This window comes from Zootoca vivipara, chromosome 3 (genome assembly GCF_963506605.1).
Source record: "Zootoca vivipara chromosome 3, rZooViv1.1, whole genome shotgun sequence".
NCBI lineage: Eukaryota > Metazoa > Chordata > Lepidosauria > Squamata > Lacertidae > Zootoca > Zootoca vivipara.
This window is the reverse complement of record NC_083278.1, coordinates 82,830,865-82,843,003: the sequence shown is the minus strand read 5'-3', so window position 1 is coordinate 82,843,003 and position 12,139 is coordinate 82,830,865. Positions and strand designations below refer to the sequence as shown.

At 45.4% G+C, this 12,139-nt stretch overlaps 1 protein-coding gene across 4 annotated transcripts in view; it reads left to right on the top strand.

Moving 5' to 3' along the window:
• AARS2 (alanyl-tRNA synthetase 2, mitochondrial) overlaps nucleotides 1-12,139 on the top strand; it is a 37,141-nt gene that overhangs the window by 2,979 nt on the left and 22,023 nt on the right. The window contains exons 3-10 of one of the 4 annotated variants that reach the window (XM_035108157.2): nucleotides 1,391-1,536; nucleotides 2,748-2,942; nucleotides 4,555-4,699; nucleotides 6,509-6,654; nucleotides 7,399-7,507; nucleotides 9,558-9,596; nucleotides 10,619-10,730; nucleotides 11,841-11,968. In XM_035108157.2, coding sequence (XP_034964048.2) covers nucleotides 1,391-1,536; nucleotides 2,748-2,942; nucleotides 4,555-4,699; nucleotides 6,509-6,654; nucleotides 7,399-7,507; nucleotides 9,558-9,596; nucleotides 10,619-10,730; nucleotides 11,841-11,968 — 1,020 coding nt within the window. Of the gene's footprint in view, nucleotides 1-813; nucleotides 1,537-2,747; nucleotides 2,943-4,554; nucleotides 4,700-4,750; nucleotides 6,680-7,398; nucleotides 7,508-9,557; nucleotides 9,597-10,618; nucleotides 10,731-11,840; nucleotides 11,969-12,139 lie in introns of those variants that run through there. The other 3 variants (XM_060272946.1, XM_060272948.1, XM_060272947.1) reach the window with 3 other exon arrangements.

The following is a 12,139-nucleotide window of genomic DNA, read 5'->3' as shown; positions in this document are numbered from 1 at the left end:
CCATATGCTATTGCTGCATGTTTGATATTAGACCTTAGAAAAGTAACATGGTAGATGGTGAATCAGGAAGTTGTGACAAATTATAAAACATCTGTTTCCAGCCAGATCTGCATTGATCCAAGAGCAGAGCTTGGTGCTTTTATTTCATTTTTAATTGGGAAGCTAACAAGCCCAGGGTGTCGGAGCTCATATGCTGCTTAATGAGCCTGGTTCTTCTTTCATCATTATTAGTTAGTCTTGCTGGCAGCATAAGACCTGTTAATCTCCATCAATCTATCCACTCTTGCATATTGGTACTACAAGATGAGAGCAATTCTTGCACTCTTCATTTCAAATCATTGTTCAGAATTTCCTCCATTCTATCCTATGGCTCCAGTACAAAAACAATCAAAAGCAAGGCCAGACCAACAATGATAGAAGCTGCTCTGAGCTACAACAGTGGTGGGAATCCTGCACAGCCCTTCAGATGTTGTTAAACTCTTAAGTTCCCATGAGCTCCAGGCAGCGTAGCCAATGGTTGGGGAGGATCGGAGATGTAGTCCAGAGCATCCGGAGGGCCACAAATTCCCTATGCTTTCACTACAAACATCGGAGCTGGAGGAAATCACTTGTTGGAACTGGGGAACAAGCATTTGTAGGTGCTACTACACACACCCCGTCATAGAAATACAAGGCTTCCTTGGCTTTCCTGAGCACAAGCTGCTATTAAAATATCAGTTGTGAGAAACTTGATGGCATGTTGTCTAAACTAATCTTGTTTGTGTTTATGTTTACAAGCATGATTTAGCGAGTTTTTCTTTCTTATACTTTTAGCTCAAGTGCTTTGGACAGTGTGAGAGAACACAATAGTAAGGAAGTTCCTGAGTCCTCCTCTGCCGTGCTTACGTGCAGTGCCAGGAACCAAGAAGGGCTGGAAATTCCTCTTGGGTTGTGAGGGCCCTCTAGGGCCCGAAGAGGACAAACAAAGCCCCTCTACATCTCTGGTCTCTTGGGCATCCTCTCTGGGCTCTGGGGAGGGTCTCCTCACAACCCAAGAGGACTCTCCAGGGTGTTCCCCACTTAGGCGCATTTCACTTTTGCGTGTGGGGACCTGGAACATAACCCCCATGTAATTGGGGAGTCACCTGTATTTGTATTTAATCCTTAAGCTTGAACTCATTGGAAAATCGTACATGGAGTCAACAACAACCCTGTGAGGTAGCCTGCCAAAGGGGACTGAGTAGGTCCCTTTCCTTGGTTCAACTCTATCATTATGTATACTATGCAACACTGTCCTTGAAAATAAGATAAGCTAAAATAGAAGCCATCCTCCTTGCAAGTAAGTAACTTCCTTCTTATCCAAACATTGACTTGTTATTTACCATCATTTGATAACTTTCCTTGTCTTCAGGAGGAAGCTTGTAGCATGGCATGGGAGCTCCTAACACAGGTCTATGAAATCCCCAAGGACCGTCTATATGTCACCTATTTTGGAGGAGATGCCTCACTTAGTCTAAGTGCAGATGAAGAGAGCAGGGAAATTTGGCTCAGCCTGGGGTAAGTAAATGAAAAAGATGCAAAAAGAGATAATACAATGGTACCTTGGTTCTTGAACTCAATCCGTTCTGGAAGTCTGTTCGAATTCCAAAATGTTCGCAAACCAAGGCACGGCTTCTGATTGGCTGATTGGCCCCAGAAACAATGCTGACAGCTGAAATGGATGTTTGGCTTCCAAAAAACGTTCACAAACCAAAACACTTACTTCCGGGTTTGCGGCATTCGGGAGCTGATTTGTTCAGGAGCCAAGCTGTTAGGGAACCAAGGTACCACTGTACTAGAAGTCTGATCTGGATGTTGTCCAAAGCTGTTTGTAGCCATGCCTTATACCAGGCATCCCCAAACTGCGGCCCTCCAGATGTTTTGGCCTACAACTCCTATGATCCCTAGCTAACAGGACCAGTGGTCGGGGAAGATGGGAATTGTAGTCCAAAACATCTGGAGGGCCGAAGTTTGGGGATGCCTGCCTTATACCACATGGCATGCATGCAGACATCCAATTCAGCATCCAAAATAACACATAAAAAAGTTTCTAGTTTTTACAGGAAAAGTTATTGAAAATGTGCAGGAAATGTCTCCAAAAAGCCTGGTAACTAACAAGGACTTTAGTTACGATTTCTGCTAAACACAGTTGGCAATCTTTATCTTTTCTGTGTATGGATCCTTGTTGGCACCTTGTCACCCTCTTTGCCAAAATTTCCATCTATCCAGATTGTGTCTATTCTGAGTACAGAACTTGAATTTCTTGTAACAGTTAGCCCTGCCCTGATGGGGAGTTTGTATGTTTTCATCTTAAAACAAAGTAAGCACTGCACAAATAATTTAAAAAAAATTGACCAAAGCCTTGCAATCAAAGTGTTAACATGGAGGTGTGGGAGAGTGTACAAAAATATGCTAGAATGTGCAAAGATTGGATGCATCCCAACATACATTTGATATGACTAGGCCCAAGTATTTGCCAAGTTTTTCTGTACTTCTTGTTTTTTACTTACTAGTTTACTGATAAGTTTACTAGTTTACTGATAAGTTTACTGATAAGTTTACTAGTTTACTGATAAGAGGCTACCGTTGTAGAGGAGCAGTATGATAATTAATGGTAGTGCTGCAGTTGTTCAGGCATCTGCCCTGTTTATTGTGATGTTCAAAGCCTCAGGTTTGGGGTAACAAAAATGAGTGTGGTTTTATTGCCCTGGGCTCTTCTTGCTTTCCAGGGTGCCTCCCAGCCACGTGCTTCCTTTTCAGTTGAAAGATAACTTCTGGGAGATGGGCGATACTGGTCCCTGTGGACCCTGCACAGAAATCCATTATGACCATGTGGGCAGGGGTAGGAATGTGGCAGCACTGGTGAACCAGGGCAACCCTGAAGTGGTGGAGATCTGGAATCTGGTTTTCATGCAATATAGCAGGTATGAAATGGTGGAGCAGCTTGGGTACCGAGCTTCGTGCCAGAGCCTCAGTTCTTGGTGGGACGCTTCTATACCACTGAGCAATCACAGAGTCCGCAGTAGCCTTCTCCCAGCCTGATGTTTTGGACCACAACTCCTGCCATTCCTCACCATTGACCTTGCTGATCAGGGCTGATGGGACTTGTATTCCAAAACAGCTGGAGAGCATCGGGTTGGGGAAAGCTGCTCTACAGTAGGGTTGGGGAATTGGATCAGGCTGGCGGACTGGATCCAGAAGTAGCCAAATTCTTCCTTTGCAGCCATGGCTTATGAAGAGAGGAATCTGCCTTATACTGAGTCAGACCCACTGGTTCATTTAGCTCAGTATCGTCTACACTGACTGTCAGTGGCGCTCCAGAATTTCAGACAGGGGTGTTTCTTTCTCAGCTGTACTTGGATATGCCAGGGATTGAACTGGGAACATTCTGCATGCAAAGCAGTTCTAAATAAAATACAGTGGGCCTGCCACTTCCACATGGTTTTGGGTCCATACACAAAGGCAAAATCATGTAAAGCCAGGAAACCTCTAGAACCAACCTCCTGCTCCTCACGGGACCATCCCTACCAGTTCAGAGCAGGCCATGCCCTCTGCCTCCCTTCCTGGGCTCTGGGAGGTCATGTGAGGGTGCTGGGAATGTCCCAGCGCCCTCATATGTCCTTCCCTGAGGCTGTTAAGCAAGGTGGAAGGCTTGAAAAGCTCTCTCCATAGCAGGTGTCCCCCATTCTCCATTTATTTGTTTATTTTCAGCCATGCGCCTCAGTCACGATTGTACAAGTAAATAACATGTTAAGTTGCAGACCCATCACATTCAAGCTCCAAAGGTTTTCCCTTTGCAGCCTTAAACTGAAGAAAAGCTGTGGCTGCAAAGGAATAATTGGGAGTGCATTCAAAGTTATTCTTCCTTCTGAATGTAGCACCTTTCACCCTGCTGATTTCAGAAGAGTTCTGGAACATTCAAAAGCAGGGTGGAGGTTCCCTGCCAATGCTCTAGAGCAGACATGTCCAAAGTCCGTTTTGGGGGCCTAATCTGGTCCACCGTTCGGTTTAATGCGGCCCCTGTGGCAGTTTTTTCCCTGGGGTAAAATCTAAAATCCCATAAAAACCTCAAGAACTTCAACCCTAAAAAAAAAGCTCAACAACTTTGGGGTAAAACCCTTAAAAAAGCTCAAAAGGTCAACAACTTTGGTTGGCCCTCACAGCCCTTCACTTCATCAGATTTGGCCCTCTTTGAAAAAAGTTTGGACACCACTGCTCTGAAGTAATCTGACCTGCCTTTCAAGCAACCTGCAGAATATAGTCCATATAATAACTTTTGTAACGCCTCACTTTTGTAGCCTTTTTGATCCTCTTTCTATCCTCTGCTGCAGCCTTCTGATAATGCTTCTGCTACCCTTCTCATTGGTTTCGCTAGTACTGTATTTCCAAATTATGATATCTCCTCCTGTACTGTCTGGGGGTTTTCCCATCCACAGCTTGAGGTGAATAATCAAGCTCTTTGCTTCTATCTTATATCTGTTTTCCCCACCCCACCCCACCCCACCCCTCCTTGGTTATTGACTGGTCTATTGCCAGAGAGGCTGATGGGAGTCTACAGCAGCTGCCTGAGCAACATGTGGACACAGGAATGGGTCTGGAAAGGTTGATGACCATTCTCCAGAACAAGCGCTCCAATTACGACACCGACCTCTTCACTCCTATCCTGGATGCCATCCACAAGGTGATGATCAGTTGTCAGGGGAAGCCAAACTGAAACTTCAGAGGGTTTATATGTAAAAGCTACATACCTAGCAATATTAGCTGCTTCTGCGTGAGCAGAGAGCTGGCAGTTCCTGGTCCCTTGGTGGTTTTTCATTTGGGGGGGGGCACACTCCTAGCTGCACAGTTCTTTAGAACTAGGAGAGATAGTTTGAGCAGCTGTGATACACCAGAGCAGTCATTCCTAAGGGGAAAAGAACAACAGTTGCAGCTCCTCCTTGGTCAAAAGGGTTCAGGGAGATGGCAACAACAGTTTGGTAGCCCTTTCAATGTGACATTTCTTTCCTGGTTGGAAAAGTGCAGCTCTCAAGAGCTAAAAAAGTGTTGCAATAACACCTGGCCCTCCTTCTGTGTCTGGAAATGAGTTCCCTAGCAGTCTCCTAACTAAATCAACAAAGAAAGTGCTGCAGGATCAGGCCCAAGGGCCCATCTTGTGCAGCATCCTGTTCTCACAATGGCCAGCCAGATGCCTGTGGGAAGCATCTAGATCAAGGGAAGTAATAGTACCACTGTATTCCGCTCTGGTCAGACCTCACCTGGAATACTGTGTCCAGTTCTGGGCACCACAGTTCAAGAAGGATATTGACAAGCTGGAATGTGTCCAGAGGAGGGCAACCAAAATGGTCAAAGGCCTGGAAACGATGCCTTATGAGGAACGGCTTAGGGAGCTGGGTATGTTTAGCCTGGAGAAGAGATGATAAGGGGTGATATGATAGCCATGTTCAAATATATAAAAGGATGTCATATAGAAGAGGGTGAAAGGTTTTCTGCTGCTCCAGAGAAGCGGACATGGAGCAATGGATTCAAGCTACAAGAAAGAAGATTCCACCTAAACATTAGGAAGAACTTCCTGACAGTAAGAGATGTTCGACAGTGGAATTTGCTGCGAAGGAGTGTGGTGGAGTCTCCTTGTTTGGAGGTCTTTAAGCGGAGGCTTGACAGCCATCTGTCAGGAATGCTTTGATGGTGTTTCCTGCTTGGCAGGGGGTTGGACTGGATGGCCCTTGTGGTCTCTTCCAACTCTATGATTCTATTATTCTAAACAGCAATGCTGCCCACTTCTGATCTGCAGTGACTGGTATTCAGAGACATCCTGCTTCTGACCGCAGAGCTACAACTATCTCTTTATGCTTTACAGTGGTACCTCGAGTTACAAATGCCTCAGGTTACAAACTCCACTAACCTGGAAGAGTTACCTCGAGTTGAGAACTTTGCCCCAGGATGAGAACGGAAATCGTGTGCTGGTGGCACAGCGGCAGCAAGAGGCCCCACTAGCGAAATCATGCCTCTAGTTAACAGTTTCAGGTTAAGAACGGACCTCCGGAACGAATTTAGTTTGTAACTAGAATTACCACTGTATAGCACATTCTTACACATGCCTTTGTGGAAATAATTCCCAGTGGGCTCAACGGGGGTTACTCCTGGATAAGTGGGAATAGGACTGCAACTGTAAAGGGCCAAGAGATGCAGCCATGACAATTCCTGCCTGGCACCCTGAGTTATTTTCAGAGAGACTAATGGAACTGTGTACAAAGAGGAAGCAAGGATCAAGAATTGGGTGGGTGGGTTTTACAACTATATTTCCAAGACTGATAGAGAGGCTTATATATCTCTATCTATCTTGTACTTTTAAAGAACTTCCAGAGGACTTTAAACAAATGTTACAGAAAAACAATGATCATTTGAAGGAGACATCTGCGGTATTCAGTGCTATGAAGCTTTCTGTGCAGCTCCCCTATTCAGGCTTCCTAAAAATATATTTATCTTACAGGGCTGTGGTGGGCCCAGATATCAAGGCTTGGTTGGAGAAGCTGACCCCAGGAGCGTGGACACCGCCTACAGAGTGGTGGCAGATCACGTGCGCACCTTGTCCATCTGCATTGCCGATGGTGTTTACCCAGGCATGTCTGGTGCCGAGTAAGGAAGAAGCACAATCACAAGGGTTGGTTGGGGGCAGAGAAATGGCTCTGAACTTAAGGGGAGCTTAAGGAGACTTGAGCAAGATGGGGGCTTTTGGAGGAGGAGGAGATTCTGGAGTGAAGAAGCGGAGTCTAAAATAGACATGGAGCAGGAGAGAGGAACCTCTGGCCCTCCAGATGTTGTTGGACTGCATCATCCCCGACTGTAGGCATGCTGCCTGCAGCTGATGAGAACTGGAGTCCAACAACATCTGGAGGGCTACATGTTCCCCATTCATGGCACAGAGAGACTACACTCTTGACTGCCGTCCGGAAACCAAGTGTGGAAGAGAGGCAGAAGAATTGATTGTGGATGTGACAGGTGTGAGATGCATGCGGCAGGATAATGGGTGGTGAGTCAAAGGGAATCTGAAGGATAAAGGATAAATATTAATGGGATCTTATTGGTGGGGTGTTTGAATGTTGGGAGCAGGGCAAGGCTTTGGGGCAGAAGACCAACACGCCATTCAGCAAAATTAGAAGGTGTCCCCAAAGGTAGCCTGGCTGGCTTACTACATTTTGTGATAAGTGAGGGAGTACTCATTTGCCATGTAAAGAGGAATAGCATGAGGGCATACGACCATTAAAGTCTAGTGTCTAAAACTGGCTAACTGCACTACCTGGTTGGCAGGCTGGTTAGAAAAAGAGAACAGCATTCTGACCAAGGACACTTAACTGTTCTTGGAATTTCTTTTCCCTGCAGGCTTGTCCTTCGCCAGATCTTGCGCAGGGCTGTGCGGTTTTGCTCTGAAGTTCTCCATGCGCCACCTGGGTTCCTGGCCAGCTTGGTTCCTGTTGTGGTGGAAATTCTGGTAACCGAGAATTTTCCTGGGGAGAGGCACTTGTTTCTAGCCAGGTTCCCATCCAAACGTTATAGCAATTTCCCTGGTTCATGTGTAGACCAAGAGTAAAGGTAAAGGGACCCCTGACCATTAGGTCCAGTCGTGGCCAACTCTGGGGTTGCGGCGCTCATCTCGCGTTATTGGCCGAGGGAGCCAGCGTACAGCTTCCAGGTCATGTGGCCAGCATGGCAAAGCCGTTTCTGGCAAACCAGAGCAGCGCACGGAAACACCGTTTACCTTCCCGCTGTAACGGTACCTATTTATCTACTTGCACTTCATGCTTTTGAACTGCTAGGTTGGCAGGAGCAGGGACCGATCAACGGGAGCTCACCCCGTCGCAGGAATTTGAACTGCTGACCTTCTGATCGGCAAGCCCTAGGCTGTGGTTTAACCCACAGTGTCACCCGTGTCGCTATTGAGTACACACCTAGTAACTGGATGAGTAACCTAGTTTCTTGAAATGATAGGCCCAATACTTACGAGATCCTTTATTTATTTCACATTGTGGGTGGCGGGGGTGGGGAGTAGTAACTGTTTGCTTTAGGTCCTGATAAATGCTGATGACACCTTACTGAGCTACAATGAGTCTGTTCCTTAATGTTTCAATAACTGCCGTCGTAGGTAGAGTTGCTGGAGTTGTGACAAAGCAGAGGGGGTTGTATGTGAGGACAAAAGCTTCCTCAGGTGCCATCCAAGGGAAACCTCTGTCTTGCCAAATGCAAGGTGGTTCTTTTAAAAGAGATTCAGAAGCAGTACAAAACACAAGTGAGTGAGAAGATTTTATTTCTAAAGAGCAAGCAATATATACATACCAAGCATGCACTTCTATCTGCCACTTGGAAGCCCTCAAGAAGCAGCAAAGTGACTCCCCCAGGTAGCCTCAGTTTGCACGGCCCTGCAGCTGATCAGTCCGTGCACGAGCTTCTGAAAAACTCTGCCCAAACCATCTGATTTTATTCAGGTGAAACTCGGAAAATTAGAATATCGTCGAAAAGTGCATTTATATCAGTAATGCAACTTCTTGTTTTTTATTTTTCTTTTAATTTTTACAAATTCTTTCTTTTGGAAATTCCACAAAAATAAAACAAAGTGTTACAATAATACAAAAATAACCATCGCTATTACATTTCATTAATTACATTCCATTTATAATTGACCCGCCTAACGACAAATAATTACAATTACAACAAACAAAGGCTTGACATACCTTGCTTTGCATGTCATGCATCTATCTCATATATTGGTTTCACCTTTTAAGTTGCGTTACTGAAATAAATGCACTTTTCGACGATATTCTAATTTTCCGAGTTTCACCTGTAGATAGCCACCTCTTCCCAATGCCTCACTTTCCCACAATGATTTCCAACATCAAAGAAGGTTTCCAGCACTATCCTACCAGACTGATTAAGGCAGCTGTGTGGGAGGCTTCACCTCCTCCCAACTGATTAGGACATCAAAGACTGTTCTCACACCATCAAAAACTTAACAAGGACAAGGGAGGGGGGAGGAACAGAGGCAGGAAGGGTAACCATGTCAGAGCACTGACTCCTCAATATACATTTTGTCTTCCGGGTGGATTTCCCATACAACCTTCCATACTAGGGAGAACATTAACTGGTGCAGCAGTCCCCCTGGGTGCCTCATGGAGCACCTGCTCTTTATAGTCTCACTGCAAAATCCACAAATAACTTCATGCCAGAGAAGTGTACCTGAGAGGTGCTTTGGTCAGGGGATTTAGAATGAGGAAACTTGGGCTGTGTTTGCAGGGTTCTGCTTCTTTGACTGAATGACAGCCATGCTCTCATTAAGAAGGGGGAAGAAAGGACTGGAAAGGTGTATGAGTTTAAAGGCTGTGGGTGGTTGCCGTGCAAACCAAAGCTTAAATTGTCAAGTTCAGATATCCTGCTTATACAGGATAGTTCCTGCCACTGATGTAAGGAGCAAAGCTGTGTGCTTGGTAGTGCATGGGGAGGAGGGCTGGGAGCTCTGCTTCTGAGAGTCCGTCATTCTTCCTTTGCAGGGAGATGCCTATCCGGAGCTAAGGAAGGATACAGACACGGTGAGCAACTGGATGATGGTGTACAGGAACATCTTGTTTTCTCATGAATTCTCTCTAGTTGAATATGCTGCACAGGAGCTTCCACTATTAAAGAATGGACCCCCCCCCCTTTCTCATTGGGAGGAAGCTAAAGGAGAGCAGCTGGGAGTATCACACTGAGTAGGTGCAGGTTGATAATTCCCATGTGTAATTAATCTGAAAGCAGGCTCTGTAAGCGCTGACCACGCTTACTAAAGCTGACCAGGTGTGCACCTAAAAGCCCAAACTTTCTTAATATTCTGTATAATTCAGATATTTCTTCCAGAGCAGAGGCTTTTCCTGCTACAATCCAATCTAGTGCTGCAAATTCTAGTGTACATAGAGATAAGTGAAATGAAGTATTTTACAGGCACAGTTAGCAGAGCTGCATTTCAAACCTCTTTCCAAGCAACCAGTTTTGCTATAAGAAACAAAAAAAACCAAGCAAAACCTACAGCAGGGTTGCGGAACCTGTTGTTGGACTGCAGTCCTCATAATCACATCTTGTGCACTGGTCCCCCAACCCTAACCTGCATCCTTTCCCTTTCGCTTTGATCTCAGGCATACTCAGGCACTTACTTGCTGTTTTCCCCTACCTGCACAGGCTGGATTCCTTCCACACATACAAAATATTCAGCAAATTGGATTTCTGGCCTGTTCCAAAAGCTGACCCTCCTAAATGAGGCAGAATGGGTATAGCATACACATTATTACCTACTTTGACCCCCCCACCCCCCATCAGCTCATCACAGGGCTGCATAAAGGGCAGTGGTTTAGGCAAATGAGACACGACTGCACTACAGTCATGAATGACGCTTTTACTCCACATATTCAGAGCCATAGGATGAGACCTCGGTGTCTCATGTCCAATCTCATTAATAGCTTATCACCTGCTGGATTTGGGTCCCCCGGCCACCGCCTTTTAACACTTCCGTATCTCTGGGAGTTTTTTTGGAATAATTGGTTTAACTGCCTCCTGAATCTGGCTCTGAATCTCCCAACAGATTATGAATATCATCAGTGAGCATGAGGATGCCTTTCTCTCTTCCCTTCTGCGGGGGCGCCGTATTATAAACAGAACCCTCCAACAGATGGATCATTCCAAAGTCTTCCCAGGCAAGTAATTTTATCTTCTTCCTCTTGATGGAGAAGAGAAAATGCAGTCACAAGGGAGGCATCACTTGCAATCTATTCCAATTTTTAAGCTGCCTGGCTTTTGAGTTGCCCTGCCTTTTTGGCCCTTGCAATTAAACACACACCGTTTGTGACTGAAGGCACAGCTTGCTTGTTCAGCAATAGAACTTTGCCACTGATTTCTGTTGAACCTCAGGTCCCAAACTTGTTCCTTTCTGTCTCCCAGTTAAGTATTAAGCATTATGAGTCCCTGATACATCCCCTCCACCCCGGAGTAGTTTTATTAAGCCACTAGTTTAGGTGGCTTTATGGCACACACCTTTGAAAAGGATAGGTCTGTTCATGGATATTGGCTATGTTGGCTAAGTGAGAGAAGCAGTATCCATCTAAATAACAGGTGCTGGGGACAAACAATGGGGGATGCTCTTCAAACCCTGCTTGCAAATGTCTAGAAGCATCTACCACGCCACTGCTGGAAATGGAATGCTGGTCTGGATGACCATTCATTCATTGATTTCATTTCATTTATGAATTACATCCTGTGCAACACCTGGAACTAATTTAACAACAAGACAGCAAAACAATAAAACAGTTTCAAGTTCTATACAGGTAGAACCTAGGATAAGAATGTCCATTTAAAAGGTTTGTTGAAAAAAGGAAGGTTGTGAATAGGTGTCTGAGATGTAACAGGAGGGAGCGCCAAAGATTAGGTGCTGCCACATGAAAAGTCGGAACAGACGTGCAGCGCAGTGTTCAGTTGGGAATACAAGGAGCAAGATGATATTTTCAGACAGAGCTGTGTTTCATCTGACAAGACTTTTCTTTTTTGCATTCTTAAGGCAGGCAGACAAGCAGCCAATAGCTCTCTGACTGACTGCAGCTTCTTCACTACCAGTGCACTTTCCCCTCCTAAACGCACTGTGTTTGAAGAGTTAATTGCTTGTTTCTCCTAATGAAGCTCCTAATGAATTTATACTCTCCTAACGAATTTATATGCTGGAAGCCACCTTGAGCATGTTCGATCCTAAAAGGTGGCCTGCAAATATTTTAAATAATCTAACGCTCCTCCGTTGATCTTACTTCTGCCTGCAGTGGAGGTTGCTTGGTCTCTCCATAGCAATTTGGGTTTCCCGCTGGATCTTGTTGGTTTGATGCTGAAAGAGAAGGGAGTCCAGCTGGACGTTGCTGCTTTGGACCACCTGGCTCGGGAAGATGCTGAGGTAAGGCACAAATTTCTCTTCTTTTGTGCGTCACATTAATCTAAGTACCTCAGACTTCATTCCCTCTGACTACTGTCCTTCAAGGCATTCATTTTCAGTGGTAGTTCCCTGGTGGCGGAATGCCCTCCCTAGTGAGGTGCACCTGTCTCGGTCCTGATTAATTTTCAGGAG